This window comes from Podarcis erhardii, assembly GCF_964252035.2.
Source record: "Podarcis erhardii genome assembly, chromosome: 3".
Classification (NCBI taxonomy): domain Eukaryota; kingdom Metazoa; phylum Chordata; class Lepidosauria; order Squamata; family Lacertidae; genus Podarcis; species Podarcis erhardii.
The window spans coordinates 36,924,607-36,947,283 of record NC_138507.1 but is presented as its reverse complement, the minus strand read 5'-3'; the positions used below and the strand labels follow the sequence as shown (position 1 = coordinate 36,947,283).

Genomic DNA, 22,677 nt, shown 5'->3' with positions numbered 1-22,677 from the left:
TGTTGAGAAGAACACATAAAGGGCTGCTGTAAAAGACTTCGTACTTCCCAGGTATCTATCCTTCAAGCCAGAGATTGGATCTATTTGCATGTTAGTAGTCTGGAATGCAGAGTCTTACATCACTTTAAACACAATTTGACAGCTCTGTCGAATCCCAGGAAGGAAATTTGCAGAGGCCTACAAGACTGCAGTTTTCAGATTGCAAGGAAACTGAATTAATATCTGACCACTTTCCATTCTCGTTACAACTGTTGTCATGCAAACCGATTGATAGTGTTCTATTTTCCTATTTGCTACCATTTCTACTCTGTAACAGGGAGCACACAACATCAATCTGGCAAATCTTAACAGTTTTAGCTCTAATTTTTCTGTCAGCAGGAGAAAGAAATTTTTACAAAAGTGGAAACTGAGGACATGTGAAGTTTCTCAGGTAACCAGAAGATGCAGAACCTTGCCTACCTTCCTGATAATGCAGAGCAGGAAGATAACATAGAATAGTAGTCAATGTTATAATATTGGAGAGCTGACCATAACCCTCACACCAAGACCTGAACTTTCTTGATCTTACAATAAAAAGCTGATTTTTTTAAAAAAATGTGCTAAATTCCATAGGGGCTGGATCTAGACACATCAAAGAAGTGTTTCAGTTAAACGCGTAAATCTGGTAGAGGAAAATGGGACTTCACAGAGTCATCTGCTGGCACAGTGTTATATCGCATATACAATGCATATAAATCACTTTCTCTTTACCAATCTAGCTGAGTCCAGGGTTAGTGTAAGACTATAAGAAAGCTCTGCTGGATCAGACCAATGCATATCTAGTCCAGCATCCTGTTCTCTCAGTGTCTGGCTAGTTGCACTTTGGAATTCCACAAACAGGACATGAGCAGAATCACACTTGTGGTGTAGACAAAGAACCAGGAGCGGACGGAAAATAGTTGCCTACTAGCACTTGCAAAAAACCATGGGTGCTATCCAACCAAGTCATGCCCATTAAAATTAACAGACTGAAGTGCATTGATTTCCATGGGTCAACTCTAAGTATGTCTGATGTCAGATATCACCCCATGTGCCCAAGTTCATGGAGTGCTGTAAGAAACAGGTGCTATAGAAAGATGTTGAGCTTTACCTTATGCCACAGCTTCTGCAAGCTTTTGCAAACAATGGAGGAAGAACAAATTTGGATTTATCTTAACTTTTCTCGTGCAGTGTTAAAGTGTGATGTATAAACAGACAGAGCTATAGATCTGTGGGGACCTAGGTAAACTGCAAATCAATGAGCCCTTCCATGAGTGGAAGATATGTTCTTCATGTAGAGGGAAACCTTCGGATCAAACTCATTATTTGTGTTCCTAGACCTATATGAGACTTAAACACGCAACAAACTTTCTGTTTCCCTCTTTGTTCTCCTCCCTTTTTATTTTCTGACCTGGTTCAGATTTGGGTTAGGGGACGATGGCAAGGGGCAAGGAAAAAAAGACCATGTTCCTCTTTGTTCCTATTTAAATAATGTAAATAAAAAGACAGCAACATACAATTGTTTTTATTGTTTGCTTTTGACTAGAGTAACAAACACTTGCCTGCACAATTCTCTTTACAAACCACAATGTGTCAAGTATTTTACCATACTACACTGTGCTGGTTGCATCTTACTGCTGATATTGCTTGGCCTTGTCAATTGGGTTGTCTTCTGTTCTCTGACAACTCATTACTCAGATAACTCTTTACATATGCTAAAGATAATTCTGTGCATGGGCGCTTAACAAACTATGGTTCCTGTGCATCTTTGGGGGGAAGCCAAGTGGTATAAGAGTGTCTTAAATGTAAGATGTGGATGTAATCTAGTTGTCAACCATATTTTGGAGGGGACTTGCTTCACTTTGAATAATTCCTGAAGTTCTCCAAAGAAAGCAAAAAATAATCCTCTGATTCCCTACACCCCAGAAGGGTGATGCAAGTAAACAGGTCTCATTCTGCCAAACTATATATTGAAACAATAGGAATAATCTCCATTTTCTGCACTCAGATGTTATAGTTATTGAAATTCTAAAATGAATTCTAAGAGGCAGGGTTTAGCTCTGAGCAGCACAATATGGTTCTAGAGGCTAAAATAAATGCTGAGACATAGGAGATATTTCTATTTTGTTGTTCTAATCCTTGCTGTAGCACTGCTTCACTTTGCTTTTTATATTTTCTATTGGCTCCAGATGACCCAGATAGAAAATTCAGATACCACAGTAAAGCTCAGAGGAAATGAAAGGTTGCATGTGACCTAACCCTTCTTAGATAAACAATTACAAACTAGGAAGAAAGAGTGATTGTTAAAGAGACACTACTGGCAGCCTAAAATATAAAAGAGGAATTGGATATTTGTTTGTTTAATGCAGCAGGTTTCCCCCTCTGATACAGCAAGCTTGATGCAACAGCATAGAAAAGTACATTTTTAAAAGACAGCAATCTGTTCTTTAATTTTATCTCCTTTTATGTTGAGAATGCTTGCTATCTGATCTATTGTGACTAACTGTATATTCTATTCTACCAAGTAGCAGAGTGAACAGGTGGTGGAAACCCATAATGGTGCTTGGAATTGCTGAATGTAAATCTTATATCTTTCTTTTTTATTAGTTTCCAAGAAAACAGGACCCCTCCTCCCACCCACCTCTCTCTCTCTCTCTCTCTGTGTGTGTGTGAGTGTGTGTGAGAGAGATTTATATACAAGTTCTTGGCTTTTCTATTTCTTCTTAGTATCCTGTACAAATTCAGAGATTAAGGCTATTAGTGGCTACAAGTCATGATGACTGTGTATTGCCTCTAGTAACAGAGGCTGCATGCCCGTGAATATCACTCTCTGGGGAACAACAGCAGGAGACCGAGAAAGCTATTTTCCTCATGCCCTGCTTGTTGGCTTCCCATAGGCAACAGGCTGGCCGCTGGGGAAAACAGAATGTTGGACTGGATAGGCTGGTTGAGCCAGGAGAGCTCCCCTTATGTTCCCAGTAACAAAAACCCTGTCATGCACTTTATTTATTGTTGTAATCAAACTTCAAGAATATTCAAAAGAACTAAGGAGGGAGTGGAGCTGGGCCAGTGGGAAGTGTGGCCTAGGGAGAAGCGGCATGGTCTGGGCAGAGGTTCATTGGCCCTTGAGAGTATTGTGCATTTGGTTTCCCAGGCCCAAGGTTTTCCCCGCCTGCTTTGACAGAAAAGAAACAAGGTGTATGTTGTGTTGTATGAATTCTCACACTTCGTACTTCATGCTCTCGGTTTCCCCAGTTTGTCAAAAGCCTGTTGCATCAAGAGTTTTATTAAAATAAAGCTCCAAAATGCTAGGACTTCCAATCCACATTTATAGGTTAAGCATACTTGAAGTGAGTAATTTCTGAATTGCTTATTTAGAACAAATCCAGAATATATACGGTAAGCTGTCTGCACTTCCAAAAAACAACCTTATGTTTGCGTATAATGTGCCAGACACACACAAAAAGGAAAACCAATTTCCTACTATGGAAGTTTTAACACCTTCTGTTGCTGTTGTCCATGAAATGTCCTTCAAATCAATAGTGGTACTTACTAGAGGTGTGGGACTGACCACCAGATTCAGCTGAATCCCAGCTTGGTGCTTTAACAAACAATTGAGTTGGGCTTGGACCTGTGCTGGTAACATTGCTGTACTTATTAAGGTAAAGGTACCCCTGCCCGTACGGGCCAGTCTTGACAGACTCTAGGGTTGTGCGCTCATCTCACTCTAGAGGCCGGGAGCCAGCGCTGTCCGCAGACACTTCCAGGTCACGTGGCCAGCGTGACAAAGCTGCTCCAGCGAACCGGCACCAGAGCAGCACACGGAAACGCTGTTTACCTTCCCGCTACAAAGCGGTACCTATTTATCTACATGCACTTGTCCCAGAATGGGTGTCAGAACCTTTGCTGCTGTAAATCTTAAATCTCTTTTGACACGCTCCTCGCCCCACCATCTGAAATACTATGTCAGGGGGATCTTGCACAGAGTGTAGTATGGCCAGCCTAATATCAATGGAAGAAATACCTACAGTAGCTTGAAACATGAATTCTTTGCATGGTTTAGGGTTGGTCGTTCAGGGAGAGCTGCCATCAGTTCAATGGATTAAGCCTTTTCATGTATGGAAGTGCAATTGTGGAAAAAGCATCACCTGATACCATTCTGTCTGGCTTTTTTATTTTTTTTACTGGTGTGTGGCCCCCAGTTTATTTGGGACACTCTGTCCCACCTGGAAATTTGCATATGGCAGAAAAATTCAATTTTTATTCAAAATTTGTTTCCTCTTTCACAGGTACGCCAGGGGGCCAATCCACACACAGTATACTTGGCACCTCTGTGATCAATTTAGGCAAAATGGCAAACTGATTTACTGAGATATGGAGAAACACAGAGCATGTGATGAGAGGAGGGAATTTTAAGACAGAAGCTAACGTAACTCCAAATCATGGTTTGGTGCTACAGGTTAAGCCAAATTAATATGTATCTTCTTATAATGTGAGTATAACATAGAACTCAGTCTGCCTCTCCACAAAGCAAGCCATTCGTGTGTACAGTGGTACCTCGGGTTACATACGCTTCAGGTTACAGACTCTGCTAACCTAGAAATAGTACCTCGGGTTAAGAACTTTGCTTCAGGATGAGAACAGAAATCGTGCTCTGGTGGCACGGCGGCTGCAGGAGGCCCAATTAGCTAAAATGGTGCTTCAGGTTAAGTACAGTTTCAGGTTAAGAACGGACCTCCAGAACGAATTAAGTACTTAACCCGAGGTACCACTGTATAAGCTTGCTGCACTGATTCCATGGTCTCTGCATTCCATGGTCTCCTAGAAGCCAGCACCAGAAAAGCTGGATACTAACAAGGAGAGAAGCTACATGAGGGCCAGTCTTCAAACTGAATCAGCCTACTTGAAACTCCTTAATGCAAGGAGGAAGGGCTATCATGCTGTGACTATTTCAATAACCCTTCATTGTCAGCCATAATGTGAGAAGCAGAAGCGATTTCAGTGTTGGCCCATGGACAAACTGGGTGGGGACTGGATTTGAATCTGATGAGACAGTGCAGACAGCTTGCAGCTGCTGCCACACGGAGGCAATTTCAAGTATTCTCCATGTGAGCCACAATAAATCCGGACTGCATCTCAAAACCTTAATAAAGAATTACTATATCGAGCTATCTTTGATGTAAAGGCAAACGTTTCCTTTATAAGTCAGGGCTATATGTAGGTGACCAATTTCTTCAGCAGCCAATTTCTGCTTAAAAGTGCTGGGCTAACAGAAGGCATGCTATTTATTGCATTGCTAACTGGGACGCTGAAGGACTTTTGGATACTTTTGAGATATCAAAGTATAATTCCGGGACTTCAAAGGTGAGCATTTTGTGCATTGCTGTATATCATGAAAAGGCTTCATTTAGGCTCAGTATAGTAACTGAGTAATCCATTTGATGTCACCCCCCCCCTTCCTTATTTGAACAGTTTAGGATTGGTCCCCTATTAGGTTGACCTGAGAGTCTCAGCTTAAGATATGCAAAAGTGCCATCTACTTTTGTCTCCTAGCACAATGGGGTCATAAGGCCAACCATTTCAAAGCCGTTGATGGGATATAGCTTCAACATAAGCTTCTGCTAAAATGCAGTGCTTTGTGGACTGTGCTCTGCAATAAGTAGAAGTGTATGTCATGTTTGCAGCAGTAACTGCGGCACATGGGATTCAGATTCGCAGTGTATTATTTTTTTTAATCCATTACTGAAGAATAATAGAATGGATTGGAACATATTCTCCAGCACATCACTTCAAGTGTCTATGTACATATTGCTTTCTCCTAATTAGCCAAGAGCAAAATATATTCAAATCCTAGTTAATGTTATGAGGGAACACAATAACATTTCTTTTAAAAAATCATCACAACAATGTGATACTTTCAGCCGTATTTTTTTTTTAATATAAAACCTATTCATCCATAATCTGGTGGTTATTCAAGAGGGAGCCTTTATAGTGAAATCTCTTAGCCTGATGATGCTCATTTGACACTAATACTTTCCATTTAAATATGATTAAATCCCAGTATATTTTTGTATTAGTCTTACTAAATATGACCATCCCGCATGAGCTTAATAAAAGATCTTACAAATGTAGTAAGTAGTATGAACTTTGTCTTTACTAACCTAAAGAAAATACTCTGTCTATAAGGGGATAATAAATCAGAATTTTATTTCTTATTTTTCTTGCAAGCTATTTTAATGGTTTTTTTAAGGGGTGGGGTGGGAAGCTTAAACTCATATTCCTATGAATATATTCCTTTTGTCTAACACTAGAGGACATAATCTTGGCTTCTAGTATTTATCTTTCAAAAGGAATTCAATCAGTCTAACCTGCATAGAGAATGTGAAATGATTTAAAAGGGAGGGGTGGGAATTAAATGCAAATTGTATCTATTTCTTCTGGAAGGCAGTGTAGTTATAGACTAGATGCAGTGCAGTACATCATAAAGCTGAGCCACAGAGTAACCTCATATAAAATGAAATATTCATTTAATTGTGGTAAGATAAAAAGCCAAATTGAATGCATTTTATTTCAATATTTGGTCAGATGAAACTAACAAAACAAGAATGCATGTCCTCAAGGTATTGCTTTGAAAGTTTTGCATTTGCCTTCCTGTTTAAAATATTATGCATACTTTGTCACATTGATAGGCAAAAGAGTATACGGTGAGACCTCTGTCTTCTGAGAAATGACTCCTTGATTCATCCCCTAATCATTGGAGGCCGTAGTCCCAAACTGTTACCAATCCTTAAACTACGAAGAGAGTTCCTAGGGGAGGGGTAGCCATTGTGGTGTCCTCCAAATTCCCATCATCCCAGACCATTGACCATGCTAGTGGAGGGCAGATGAGAGCTCTAGTCCAACAACATCTGGAGGACACTACATTGGCTATCACAGTCCAAGAGGTTGTTGATTTAGACAAAAGATAGTAAGAGGGACTAAACTCCATGTCTTTATTCAAGATACCTCAGATGTCCTAGGGCTAGGCAGTGCAGCACTTTAGCTAGCAATGCCTCCAGCAGATGGAAGCCAGCTGATCTTGAGGAATACATTTACTCTGCCTTCAGAAGATGGAAGCTAGCTGATCTTGAGGGATGCATTTACTCAGGCTGTTGCTGCTGGCTTGTTTCTCTATTCTGGTCTCTGGAGTGCAACCTCAGAGCTAAGGCTTTTACAAAGCTGAGGTGTTCACATGTTCTGAGAATATCTGCACTTGCATTGCTGATCCCAGGTGTTTCTCAGTCCCACCAGTCTATCACTTCTGTCTTTGGCCTGCTTATCAGGTGAAACACAGTACACTTCACATGGCAGATCCACACTCATCTCTCCCATCAGCATGGGCTCTGCACATGGACCACACCTATTTTTCCTTTAAATCCCAGCACAGTCAATTCAAATTTCTGGAAATGCATGTGATATAAACCTCTTGTGGGACTGTGTTGCCTCAGAATGTGCACAATGGATTCCCTCTCTGACAGTGCCCACCTGTCCAAGTCTTCCAACAAATAGGCAGGCAGAAGCACATTTGAGAGCGAGAGAGCTAGTTCTCAGTCTGGATACCTTTGGGTGATATTTTTGTCTGGCTATGGAATGGAATGTGGAAAAATTCAGAAATGAAGACTAGAATGAGCCGTGGCTTCTCAGACGACTCCAGATTACCTAGTCCACCTGTGCCAAAAAATGCAATGGTGTTTTATTTTGTTTTGTTTTAAATCCATCTGCCTGAGGTAGTCACACTGAATTTAATAAAACCATTCTGTTTGGTAAATGGATTGCACAATTCCCCCACCCTGCTATACTATATTATGTGTAAACACACATACACACACATATTACCTACCTATTTAGCTAGCTAGCTATCCACCCACCCATATATATCTGTGTGTATTGTATATAACAGATACCACCATGGCTATGTTAAGAGACTGTTCTACCAGTACAACAACAAAAAAGAATAGCCATCAGTCACATTGATATGTAATCTATGTCTAGCCCCTGTGTGTCCCTTTCTTATGTATGGTCTCTCTCTCTCTCTCTCTCTCTCTCTCTCTCTCTCTCTCTCTCTCTCTCACACACACACACACACACACACATTTATGGGTGTATTTATTGAAGGATTTTAAAATTGCTACAGCAACACCTATGTTTCTCTAACTATTTGGATGCTTGGAATCATCAAAGCACACCGTTTGTAAATAACTTGATGCAATTCTGACGGAAACCACTTGTGCAGTATTTTAAAATCTAAAACATAATCTTGAAACTGTTAGTCGTCCAAATAACTGCAACGTATTCATGCTAAAGTATGGGATACTCCAGTGAACATGGACACGTCAAATTCAGTCCCAACCCAATGGTGATTTCTTGAATTTTCAAGTAAAGCACCAGTTCTAGTTTGGGACAATTATGTAGTTGTGGGTTAACCAAGTGGCTAGTACATCAGCTCTAAGGGCATTGTGAGACATTTTGTCTCAGAACAAGTTTCATATGCTTTATAACAAAATCAGCAGTGTTATAAGTCATTTACTTAGTGGTGACTCACAACTTCTAGTGCAGTGAATTACTTGGATCTGTGCAGATGGCCTTCATATTAATGCCCTATGCAGCCAGAGGATTTAGGATCCCTCCAGGCTCTGAGGATGTCTTCTCATAGCAACACCCCCTATGATGTCTTGAGGGATTCACATCCTTGTCACATCCCCACCCCCTGAGCCCTTTGGCACTAAGCAGGAGTACAACAGGCATCAACATGGTTCCATTCTCTCTCCCCTGCGAGATGTTGGCCTACGGAATCCTCCTTCACCAGCTAACCAATGCCTCAGAGGGCCTGCTGAATCACCAAATATTATGCTACCCCTTTAGCAGAATTCTCTCCACTCCCAGATGAGACCTATTTTGTAGGGTTCTTCCTTCCTTCCTTCCTTCCTTCCTTCCTTCCTTCCTTTCTTTCTTATTTATTTTGTAAGATACTCAGTAATGGGGTTGCAACAGTAGGGCAAAGTACACATTTTAAATCAACACGCCCATAGAATAATAGAACTGCAGAGTTGGGAAGAACCCAAGAGTCATTCTAGCCCAACTCCCTGCAATGCAGGAATTACAGTTAAAGAATCCCTGACAGATGGCCATCCAATCTCTGTTGAAAAATCTCAAGTGAAGGAGTGTCCACCACCTTCAGAGAAGTCCAGATTCAACTGAACTCCCATAGCCAGTTTGGGCCATTGGGGAAAATTCCTAAAAGTGGCCAATGTGTCCTACTTTGTCCCGTGGAAAGGCAAGTGGTGCTGATTTTCTGTTGTGGAAGCAAGTCAAAAGTGGATGCTGGCTTACATTATGCTCAGCTTCCCAGCTCTCACTGTTCAGCTAGCACAAGGCTGATGCTTTCAGGCCGCTGAGGTCCTGCCCTACCATGGGGGACAGCCAGCAATGGCATAGCCCATCTGGTCTCATTATCACATCTCCCCTGGTCTTCAACATACCTATGTGTGGGGTGTGAGAGGACAGGACTGGGCAAATCTTTTAGAATTTGGCATCTTAGGTTAGCCAAACTCATTTGGGAAGTTGAGAGATGGGGCTGTCAAATTTGTCCAACTTCCTTGCTAAGCAACAAGCTTTCCTCAGTTTTTGTGTTCAGACTTGGTGGAAGGGAGAAGTGACCTCTCTGCTTGGACATGATGGAAGACAGGAAAACCTGCCTATCTTAGAGGGACATGTTAGGGCAGGTCAGACTTTCATGACAGCATTATCCTCAATAGTAGGTGTACAACAGTACCACCATCACGAAGGGCTAACATACCATATCCATTTTAGGCAATCTTGCGATGTAGTACTAGGATTTTATGCGAATGAATCATCTTAATTTTTGCCAAACTTACTCCCACTCTGCAATCAGGTAGGCGCAACAGATCCTGATATGTGGATATGTTAATTTTGCAAAACAGCATGATGTATTTTTTTATGTAAATAATAAGCACCTTGCTGGTCCGGGGCTCATTTCAAAGAAAATAAACTTTCTTGACTTCTCTGTGCTTCTTAAAATATGCATGTTAGTTGAAACCTTGTCCATGTTGTGATGGCATGCAATGAAGTGTAAAATTAACAAACACACTGCAGTGCAAAATTGTGCACCATTCCACTTACTCATAAATCATTTATGTACATGTTTGATAATCCTGTCTCTTACATTTTCATTCAAGATTTCAAGTGAACCAACTTATCTGCATTCTTTTTCTTTCTTACGCATTTGATTACTGTCAGCTTCACACGTGATACAGATAAAGAAGCAAAATTGCAACACTGGCATACAACCCAGCATTACAAACACACTATTTAAAAGCAGAATATTGTAAAGCAGGCATAGGCAAACTCAGCCCTCCAGATGTTTTGAGACTACAATTCCCATCATCCCTGACCACTGGTCCTGTTAGCTAGGGATGATGGGAGTTGTAGTTCCAAAACATCTGGACGGCCATGCTACAACTATGTATTTAGGAATAAGATTTGTTAAATTTACTATCAGTAAACATACATAGGATTGGGTATTTAAAAGCCACCAATCTTAATGGGAGACTCAAACATAAATATATCCCCTACTGAAAACAATGAAACTTCTAAGATCTACCTTGCAAAAGCACTGCCAGACTCATCAGATTAGGGTGGACTAAACATAACCTAAGTAACTTTGAAACTGGTCTTCATTGTAGTGACTTGCAAGCGCAAGTCTTCTTCAAAATTTACACCTCCAAAATATATTGGTTGCTCTTTTGTCACGAAACAGAGGTACAGTATTCAGGTTTCCAGCTGTATTAAAATGTGCAAACTCTAAATATTAGTCAGCATGAGAGCCGGTTTGCCCTTTTTGCATTTTCAGGTCAGGACCTGAAGGGCTGAATGAGAGTGAGAGAACCAAGTTATTGGTGCACATAAGCAGAAAGGAAATTTGCAAATTTCATGATTTATAAGGAGGGTGCTCCTGACTAAGTCATGCTGTTTCCTTAATCTCAACCCCACATCCCTGCCCCAGCTATCAAATAGTGAGAAAGGATGTAGCCTTTAAAGTGCCACAGAGCTTTCATTTTTGCAAATTTGGCCAAACATGACTGAAATGGAATAAAGCTGTTCCTGAGATGTGGTCACGACCATTCATGAAAGGCTGGGTTAAAAAAGTTGAAAACTGATAGTAGGAGGAGAAGCTATTCCAGGACCACATGTAGCCTTTTTGTTTTGTTTCTCAAGAGTCTGGCAGTTCTGTTATGCAAAAAGAAAAATCACATCCTGTACAAAACACACACCCACACCTCGCAACCAATTTACCATGCTCTGAATAAATTATGCAAATGAGCAAAATGTAACTTTGATTAATTCAAATTGCAATACTTGTATTTCAAAGAGTTGAGAATCTTTTTGTGAGTGGGGAGGCGATACAGTGTAAGGAACAAATGGACATAACAGATGGGAGTGGTAGTGGTAAATGAAGCTACAGGGCAAAAGGCAGAAATTCAGAATAGAAGGACCTGTCAATTTATTTTAAAACTTTTCTCTACCACAAAGCCTAACAACTTGGACTTTCTAGAAGAAATCAGATTTAATGGTGGAACACAAGCCATTACCAGTTGCTTTCTCTTATTTCCTGAGTTGAAAAATGTCCAGCAGTAACACAAAATTATGGGAGAGGATACTTGAATTGATAATGAAAAAATAAACATATTGCTCATGTACTGTGTACTGCAAACAAAACTTAATGGACCACTGGACAAGTTACGGTAGTTATATGTTGCTCTTGTATTTACATGAAAACCAATAAACATTATTTGACCCGGGGGAGAGAATTATGGGTTTAGAATTATGGTTAATGGTTAATCCCCCTGCTGACTCACCCTTGAGACAAAAACATTAACCTGTTTGGAAATGTGCAAGGCCATTAAAAAGAGAGAGTAAAGTGTCCTTTGTCCAATTACTTACCAATTTACTGCTATTCACTAGATATTCAACTTGCCCAAAATGGTATGGGTAAAAGATCGCTAAAACATTTAAGAAGAAATTCTTAGTGCTCAGGTTTCTATCTGTGTCTAATTTTAAGATTGTCCCAAAACAACAACAGGTCTTATTTACTCCAGAGCATCAACTGAAGGTGCATGAAGCAACTGCATCACTAAAGCTAAGCAGGTTTGGGTCCAGTCAGTGCCTGGGCGAGTGACTGCCTGGGAACCACATGCAAGCCACCCTGGGTTCCATGATGGAAGGAAGATGGAATACAAATGTAAGGAAACAACAGATCAATAAATACACTTCTGCTTTAGGAAGGCAATATCTGAGATTTCAGTTTTTGGGTGTGTGTTTTTTTTTTACCCTGTTTTCCTGATGGGTTCAGTGTGGCTTGGATGCTCTGTAGACTCATCAAAAGCCACTGTGAGTAGTTTTGTCAGCAGTGTGTTGATGGAGAGGAAGGACGTGGAAGGACATGTGTATCCAGAACTGGCCTCTACAGTCACTTACGGACTCACTGTTAAAACTGTGTTTATGGAAGACAATCTTACTCGGCTAAGAGTGATCACCAAATAAGAAGAAGAAGAAGAAAGTTGATGGAGACAGTCGTGCCTTGCTCAGAAGCTGTAATATGCTAAATGAACCTTACACTGTTCAAACTTTTTAACTCGGTGACACCATGAAAAAACTGTTGCTCTGAAGGAACTCCAATTATGAGAATAAATGGGTTACCAAAAGATGGCATGTTTGTTTCTAAGGTAACCATCTCCAGACAAAAACTAGCTTCGTCCTTGGGACAAACAATACAAATAACTTTGTTTATTCAGGGGTCTGATTCTTTGGGTTTCAGCAACAGCACAGAAATATACATGTCAATGGAAACGGCAGCCCCATGCCAAGTTCTCCTCCATCCCACCTCATCTAGGATTACCTGTGTAACCTCAATGCCCCACATTACTGGCTGCTGATGGCAGGTATAGAGAAATAAAACAGGAACATCTGAGTAAATGTTACAAGGAGAGAGGAAAGAATTTGAAAAGTGATGAACATGCTCCATCTATCAGAAAGGAGTCCATTGGGATTTTAAATGAGTACTGCCACACTCATCTTGACCTTGGACCACATAGTCACTCCACTGTGTTTTAGAACATGTATCTATCCTCTGTAGACCAATATGACTATATATTTGGCCAACTTGCACTTGCTACACACTGAGTGATCATTGTTGTAAGCAAATGCATGTCCTTGTGTAGTAGGCATGAATGAATGGGATTTGTACCTCTGGCATGCCAAAAGGAAACAAAAAAGTATGTCTTAGGTTGAAAACATTGCTACAGTTATTAGGATAAAAGCATACTAGGACACCAGTTTATATCTTTTTAAATAAGTTTATGAGACGGGGAGTTATTGTTTTGTTTTTGTTCTTGCTTTTATTATGTATTTTGTGTTTTTATTTAGTTGTGAACCACTCTTAGATCTTCAGATGAAGGGTGGCATACTAAATAAATAAATAAATAAATAACTGATTATCCAAACACAATGGGGTTTTGTTTTGTTTTGTTTTAGCAATGTAGCCTTGAATGGGTGTTTGGATCTTGCTGCCCCTAGAGCGTTCCACCCAAATGTTAATATCTATTTGCATCCCCACTCCTGAAATCTGTGGTGTTCCTTTCTTGAAGAAGGGGGGGGGGGCTTTAGATGCTGGATCACAGCTTCATAACTTAAAGACTTGGCAGCTGTTTTCATGGCCACAGCATAAATCATGTTGTGCCATTTTAGCTAAAGCAGATCCTTAAGGTCAGACACCTTCTATAATAGTGTTTGCATTCATTTTACACACTTGGACCTGCAGATAGCAGCGGCAAGGACCAAAATCATGGTGAAAGACAGGAGTTACTTGTAAGGTTATTTCATCTTGCTACCATCAAATATGCTTCCATGGCAAAGCTGGATCTCAGCAGGGCAAAGAAGCAGGAAGAAAGTGTGATGATTCACAGTACAAGGAAACCAAGCCATAGGGTGCATGTGTCCTGTATGCAAGTCAAATACCCCAGAAGACAAAAAGGAACAGCTGGAGCAACTGCTTCACAGGCAGCAAATTGCTGTTGCTACTGTTCTCTTTGTGTTTGTTTGTATGTTACTACAGCAGTTTGCAAGCAGAATGGGGAACACTGCGACTGCTTAACTCAAACATCCAATTCACTAAGATTACCATTAATAAAAGCCGGAATCTGCTTGGCAACAAGGCCAATCCGCTTAATGCTTTCAGCTAGGTTTTTTTTGTTTTGTTTTTGTTTTTGTGATGAAATGCCTACCAATTTGAGGAAGAAAGGTTGAAGTGGGCTAGGCTGTTCAGATTCTCATCACAATAAGCTTCATGTGTTATTGTAAAATTGGTCATGAAAACATTCCCTGCTTTCCCCAGAATACTGGTGTTTTGGAATATCAATCTGTGTGAAATTTCATGAACATTGAGGAAAAATTGATCTGAGCAAGACAAATATTTTGCCATGCCTTGGAGAAATAGTTTAAGTTCCCGGTCGCTATGGTTTTGAGGCTGCTCAGTTTTCCAGCTGATGGCTATTTACATAAAAATGTGCATGTCAGTTGCATTCATGTCTACTTTGGCCCTGAAATGTACCCTAAAACGTACCATGGATAAATATTCACCAGTAAATAGCTTCTCCAAAACATATTCCCCATTTTCCAGTGGATCCATTAACAACATGTGAGAATAGCAGAAAACACAGTGGTGTTGTAATGTGTTGTAACGGCTTCAGTTGAATGTCTCTTTAAACCATGGTGCCCTCCACATGTTGCTGGTCTACAACTCCCATCATTGGCTATGGTGGGGCTAATGGGAGATGTAGTTCAACAATATTTGGAGGGCACTATGTTGGTTAGCCCTGATTTAAACCATAGTTAAGCTTAAATATGGCTTAAAGGTGAAGAAGCAGGATGCTGGCGCACAGGGAGAAAAAAAATGCAGCTGTCTCATTTTTCTCCCACTCTGCTGTTGCCATGCTACCAGGAGATGAGCCATGACTTAAGTGTTATGTCTGAACTTGGGCTCATAGTTTGTCTCCCCAACACAAACCATGAATGATAAACCAAACACAAGCCTTGGTTACAGTTCACGGTTTGTTTCGGGAGAGACAAACCATGAGCCTGGATTCAGGCAAAATGCTAAGCTAAAGCACAGCTCGGGTCCTTGATTGTGCAGCAGGAGTGAGGGAGAACAGAAGAGGCTGTGATTTTCTTTCCGTACACCAGCACGTTGCATGGTCAACCTTTAAACCATAGTTAAGCTTAACAGTAGTTTAAAGTGGCGTGCAAACTGGGCGCATGAATGCATGGCCCAGGATATGGCTATTGATTCTTCTGCTCATGGTGATCTTACACAATGCAATGAAATGAGGACCAGTTTCAGTTAAAGCTTTCCCCAGTTTTCCAGAGTCAGCAGTGAATAAGCAAGAACTCTTGACTAGAAACAGTCCACTCTCTTGCTGGATCGACGCCAAAGGGACTGCCAAATATAAACTGCAAAACAACCGAAGCAAAATGCCATTCATTTTTGAAGGCTGTGAGGACATCCCAGCTTTGTGTGATTTATAAACAGTGGATCAAGACTCTCAACCTGCCACATGTGGAAAAGTTGATGTTATAGAATGGAATGTAAGTATAAACAGAGGGTGATAGAGACCTGAAGGGGGAAAAAATTCAGCCTTACTATTATGCATCTGTTCAATGGCACAATGCTGCACATTTTATTTAGATTTATATAGCCTAAGTATCCTTCCATGCTAGCACACTAGGCGCTTTCACTCTAATTCAAAGCCTACAGTATCAGAATACAAATTCCATAACATAATCAAATAGAGTAAAATACTCCATCATAAATCACTGCTGAGGGGAAAAAATAGTAATGAATCATAAAACAACCTCAGTTAACATTATGTCCTTACATTCTCTCCCCCCCCCCCACCCAAGAAGTTTAGAGAAAAAAGTGATAGCAAAATGAAAGGTGGGAAAAAAGAACACTTTTCTGACCTCTTGTGGGTGATGAGCTTAAGCTCTGAGGCTGGAGAAAAAAGCACCAGCTCCATAAAATGCATAAGCAGCATGCAGTTGCAAAAGCCATTTGATAAATTACAGAAGCGTAACAAATGGTACTTAGCATCAATCTTTTATGGTCCCACCTACTCTCGGATGACTAATGCATCTCCTGCTGGATCCACCCCGCCCCCCCCCCCCCCGGTTATTGAAAAGCTTTAAGCAGCTTCAAGGAGAGCCATTTTTAAAACTCCCAGTGAAATATTTCCTTGCCTGAAATTTGGAACCTTTTCCTAGCGTAAGTTATTTTATGTCATTTTCAGGGATTCCTAAAATATGTTACTGAAAGACAGCCATGCTCTGCATGGGCAAAGGAAGGAGGAGAGGGGAGGAGAGATGGAGCCAGCCTGCACAAGAGCCCACTGCACTGCAGGGGGTGGCTACAAAATAGAGCTAAATTATACAAGCTCTGCTCTAGGCCCTCTTTCTTTTACAGCAGCATAGGTCTATATGCAGGAGCGAGCTATTGTGGCTCTTCCAGGGGGTTCTACTGATTGAGCATTCACCTTGGTTTGTTTGCACAAAACTTACACAGAGGCTACATAATATCTGGTCTTTATTGAGCTTTCCTTCTGATTTGTTTGTGGGACAGCTATATGACTATGAGCATTTATCCTGCATGCATTCTGACTTTCCTGCAGGCTGTTTGCATGTCTTCCTGTTAGTCGCTCATTCATTTCACACTTTTTAAAGGATTTCAAACCTGCAAAAGTCCAATTTTTTATTTTTTAAAGTGGATTTGTTCCACTAGGTTAACATAGTGTTTTGATCTTCTTTAAATACATGAACCTTAAGTCCTGGCATGCGACTGAATCACTCCTGCAAAATACTGACAGCCTAGAGGCACCCTTAATCATTGTCTTTTCTTTCTGAATCCCCAAGTATGTTTTAAATGTAGATGAGCACAGCTGGCAATTGTACTAACTACTACCAAGTACATACTAAAATGCTGAAATGCTTCTTCAGAATCAGTGGCTTTCTGTAGCACCCAAAATAGCAGCATGAAGTTCCTTTTTCTGACAGAAAGGTGGTTTATGAATCGCTTGTGATAAAAGGCCCCAATAATTCTGAAGCACCTTGTTAGTTTTGAAGGTGGAACACCATGAGACTCTTTGCTCTCCAAATGATAGGTACATGTACACATTACAAGAGACACATCAAGTTTCATTCGTGTGTGTGTGTGTGTGTGTGTGTATCCATCCAGTTGAACAAAGACTAGCCAAAAACTGCAGGCTCGTACTGAAATGTACTGGCAGCAAATAAAACAGCCTCTTCACCTCTGACAACATCAGGCTCTTCCAGCTCAGCTCAGTGCTCACTCTCTCTCTCTCAAATGAAGATAATGAAATCACATGAACAATACTAGGGTTCAGCGGGTGTCCGGGGCCGCGAGCCATCACCGGGCCATGCATGCTATGTCATCACACCCCTAGCATGTATTATGTCATCATACCCCCCCAGCGTGTGTGTGCTGATATCATCGCACCCTCTGGCATGCTGACATAATTTGCACACGTGGCTGTGCCACACCGGTCCCCTCATTTAAAATGTTGTGGGAGCCAGGGCATTCAGGGCCCCAGGGACTCAGCACCTACGCTACAGTTGTAACCTCTTCTGGGGAGGTTCTGTAGAGAAACATAATGAAAATCAGTAATGTCGGGTGCCAAGCCAAGGGGTTCCCAAAATTGTTAAGATCCATAACAGCAAAGATCCATTTGGGGGCACCAAATTTTGGCCTCGCTCAGGGTACCATCTGCAGCAAACAAGTGATGGAGAGAATTGCAAATCCTGAGTCATTTTTAGGACTTAGTTGTCTCTCAGAAGCTACTTCTGAAAAGAGGCTTGCAGGACTATCGCAGAAACTCATACTGTCAAACCATTCAAGACCACACTGGTTAAAAAGGGGACGAGTAGAGGTTAAAGTCATTCAACTGGTAGTAAAGCAGCATAGTTTCCTAATATACATACAGAAATGCCTACAAGGAGAAAAAAAATGTGCAAAAATGTTTCTCTGTACACAGGACAATTAATAAAGATGTAGCCTTCAACACTGAACTTCTTACAATTCAATTTTGTGCTTGTTTACTTGAAGCCCCACTGCATTCAGTGGAGCTTACATCTAGGTAAGGGTACATAGGATTGCACCCTTGCATCATAATCCTATGCATGGGTACAAAGAAGTATGAGTAAGCACTCATTAGTAAGTGTGCTTAGGTTTGCAGCCTTGGTGCATTCATTGATTTTAGTGAGAAAAAGATTGATCAGCCTATTATATTTAGTGATGGTTGAAAGAGAGCTACCACTAATTGCTACCATGAATCCAAACTATGCACACAGAAAAGCACACATGAACATCTCTATAACACTTGAAGTATTCATTTGCATTTTCTTTACACTAGTACAGGAAAACTTACCTCCTAATTTTTTATTTGACAAACTGAAGAGAATCTAGTAATAAATATATTTTAAGGTATCAGTTTTGAAATCAGTAACTGGAATCCATTACATCAACCACAGGAAGTATTAGATATTCTTATTTTAAAAGTCGACACTGTACTCAATATGTTGCCCAGCAACCAACTCTCCAGTAACGAAAGCAGAGACAGGCATTTAATCCTCAGGCATCATCTTGAAATCATGTGTTCCTGTAAAGATTTCTATGCACATCTAGGCACTGCCACAACCACATGGGTATAGTGATTTCTAACAGATCTATACCATGACACATGACAGCACACAAATGTGCATGATTTCTAATATTTTAGTATGAATATCTAAAGCAAAAACATTGAAATTAGCTATGCAGCATATCAGTGCTGTTATGTATTTAGTTCCTAGTGCCTCATAATCATGCCTTTTAATCTACTGGATACATAAACATTCTGATGTGATCTGGAATATTAAATCCCAAGTAATAGCAATAAACATCTGTTACTTACATTTTTGAATCATCCCATAGTGCACAATAGGGATTCAATGTGCCCTGAAACAAATAACAATCACCCATCAAAATTTGTTCTTTGCTGACAGAGATAACGAATGGTTATGACGAAATGTACAGAATTTTAAATGGAAAAAATATGCTCAACCCTGAATTTTTAAAAAGGAAGATTTGCTTTGCAAAGGCAATCATTTCACAATCCTTGTGAATCAACGGATCCCATCACCCACCCATCATCACTTTGTAGGAATGTGGAAGACCAGAATGCTAAGAGAAGCAGCACATGTTCTTTTCTAGTTGAAGAACTCATATGTCAAAGGCTGGTGTTGTCATACTATTAATGGTCCAATTATATATTGGGCAAACTAGCTACACCCAATCGTGTCCTGAGACCTACAGATGCAATTTGCACATGCTGCAGCATTTATATTTTGCAACTGCTAATTGGTGCTTCCTCTTGTCTCCATAACAGCTCACATTGTAATAAAACATTAATATTTGATTGCAAAACTTAGGTAGATTCTTAAAAATCCCACTCTCTGAAAGATGCTGCCCTTGTGGCACTAAAACAGGTCAAATTCATCACACACGTTTTATTTTATGCAAAAATATGTAAGTATTTGGCCCCCTTATTGAAGGAGGGGATTTATCGCACTGACTCTTCCAGGGTGTCTTATCTGCTGAACAATTGTAGTAAGGACCTTGTGGAGAATGTGGCAAGATTTTTGAGTGACGCTATAAAATTACATCACCATAGGTCCTAAGAGCCATTTTGACACCTAACAATGTCTGGACAGTTTTATCCTAAAGTATCTCCCATTATGTTTCGTTAACTATGTTGCATTCTGATCCATGTATACGATGCACTTTTTCTACACAAGGAGATTCATTGATTGATTGCAAAACTCAGCTTTTTAAAAATAATAATAACAAAAAGACTGATGGAAATAGGGGATATCTACTGGCTGGCCTGGTTTGGCTGCTCTCATTATAAACACTAGCAGAAAAAGTACTTGGGGAGCTGTATGTAAGCAACTCCATAAACAGCATTTCTTATTTGGCTGCAGACCAGGTCATTTTGACCTAGACTGCTGAAAAAGTGCAAAAAAGAAGCAACTTTCCCTTAGATTTTGCTACTTCGCTTTCTTTATTGATTTGGAAACTTTATTCCTGGTGTCTGGAAATTACTGAAAACCTCCTCTTTAAATGCCTGCCTCTGGATCAGCCATCTTATGGCCAAACAGCATAGATAATGAAACAGATCATATACAATCTTTTGTGGCAGTTCCACTCCGGCAAATTCAAGCAGGATATGTACCCTAGCAGGCTGCTGATTAGTTTGAGGTTTCAGCCAGAAATATGTGTGGGGAGGTCTGTGCTTCAGAGAGGGGCAACAAAGGACAGGGCGATAGTGGTAGTCTCCTGTCTGTGGAGTGTTCCGTAAGGTCTGCCTAGCACTGACACTAATGTATTTTTGGTACTAGGTGAAAACTATTATCTCAGGCAGTTTATGGAACATGATGACTTGGTTGCTATAGCTTATTTGCTGGTGACTTTCTAAATAGTTGAGAACATTTTTGTTTTCTTTACTTTTTAAAGGTTTTTTTAATCCTACAATGGTCTATGGCAGTTTAAAACTTCTGTTTTAAATTTGTCATAAGTCATTTAGAGACTGCTACTATTAAGCAACTAACAAGTTAAATGAATAAATGAATGAATACGTAAATAAATAGTTCCTCTTCCCCCCTCACTTTTCCAGGCTTTTTGTTTTAAATATCAGCCTTCTGATGCTATATTTGTATATGGTTTTGACAACCGAGCATAAGAAGTGTTCTGTAGAGCATGAAATATAGCTTTCCGATTGGACTAATGAAAGATAAATGTAAAATACCATAGTTCATTTCCAGAAAGGCCTCTGCATCCAAATTCCCTCCAGGATGGGCAAAAGAGTATTGCATGAATTAAAAAACAACAACACACAACTGCATCTTGCCCTGGGTAGCATGCATACTGCAATTAGTGCTGAATCTCCTAACAGATGGTTGGCATGATCATTGTTGATTATGCAGCTCACCTGTCTGGGAAAAGGTTCTGAATTCAAGCCTGACATCTCTACCGTAGCATGCCAACAAGGACATTCCTGGTTCAAAGCCTGCTTCTGTCATGAACTCTCCAGGCTGCACTAGGCAAACTACTGTTATCTCAGCCACAGCAACTTCTCTCTGACTTGAGAGGAAGTCAGGATGTCAAACTAAGCTGGGTTCTCCCTGTTGCGGTAGTCCACACACATTATGTTCCGTTTCTGTCTTGATTTTAGCACAGAAATGGCTTTGGCAATATGGTCACCATGATGGATGACCTATGCTGGGAGAAGAACAGGGAAAGGGCAAGCTTGCTTTTGACTCTACCCATGATGGTATCCTTCCATATAGGCTGCCCAGATTAGGTGATGGGTACACTGCCTTATTGTGCTTCCATTCCTTTCTAGAAGTCTGTTTCCAGAAGGTGGTGCTGGTGAACCGCGGTTTAGTATTATGCCTGACATACTACAGAGTTTCCATTCCTCACACTCCTATCTGCCTCTAAAGGGATAGGTATAGCAGAATAGTGACTAGAGTTGTTTCTAGATGTGGAAGATGAACGACTTGGTGCAGAAGTGTAATGTGGCTGATCAGTCCATGGCAGTCACCATAGGTCTGGCAGACAGGTTATGACTAGCATCCTTTCATACTGGGATCCCGTCACTCAAGTATTATGTCTGTTAAACACAATTCTCACTAAAGTTGCAGTTTTTGAAAAACATCTTAAGCCTCCGACATTCATCTGATCATAGTGATTAAATTAAGCAATAAAGAAATTGTTTAACAAATCATACATTGAATAATATTGAGCTGTTATTCATGTAACATGAGAAAAGAGTAATTGAATAAAGAAAGTCGGGATTTTATTTCTTATTCAGTAATTTAATTAAATAATTAGCCCATTTAATTGGTGGCATGAACATGAGTGCTTTGTGAGCTGTTAATACAGAACATTCAATGTCTATGGATGAAACAAAATTATCTTCACCTTATTAAGTAGAGTACAAAGTTCAAAGACAAATTGTGCCGAATGAAGACATTTTAATTAGAAAAATTACTATCTATTCTTAAATTCAGGTAAATTATGGCAAAGGAGAAAAAAGAAAATCATTAAGATAGCAAGTGGGGCGGGGGCAAAGATACTGATTAATTATCAATGGCATTTTCAACTAACGTTTTTATCTTCCTCTCCTTTATGCAGCAATAACAACAAAATCCTATTACACAAAGACATAACAAGATCTCAATCTCAGACATTTACATTACGGGTGGGGAACCTGCAGTCCTCCAGATCTTGATGGACTCCCAACTTCCATCAGCCACAGTCAACGTGGCTACTAGTCAGGAATGGTGGAAGTTTAGTCCAAGAACACCTGTATAGCCATAGCTCACTTGAGCCCCCCTCCCCAATTTACACAGCCAAGTCCACTGAAGTGGACAATTTCAATCCAGTGATGGTATTTGTGAATCTGTGGAGGGCTTCTGAAAATTCCCTCAACT

General features: G+C 40.3%; 1 protein-coding gene across 5 annotated transcripts in view; it reads right to left on the bottom strand.

Annotated features, from left to right (window-relative positions):
- The window catches only part of ADGRB3 (adhesion G protein-coupled receptor B3), a 450,119-nt gene that overhangs the window by 171,500 nt on the left and 255,942 nt on the right, over nucleotides 1-22,677 (bottom strand). For all 5 annotated transcript variants that reach the window (XM_081856759.1, XM_081856756.1, XM_081856755.1 and 2 more), the window contains one exon: nucleotides 19,095-19,138. In XM_081856759.1, the coding sequence (XP_081712885.1) occupies nucleotides 19,095-19,138 (44 nt within the window). The remainder of the gene's footprint in view (nucleotides 1-19,094; nucleotides 19,139-22,677) is intronic.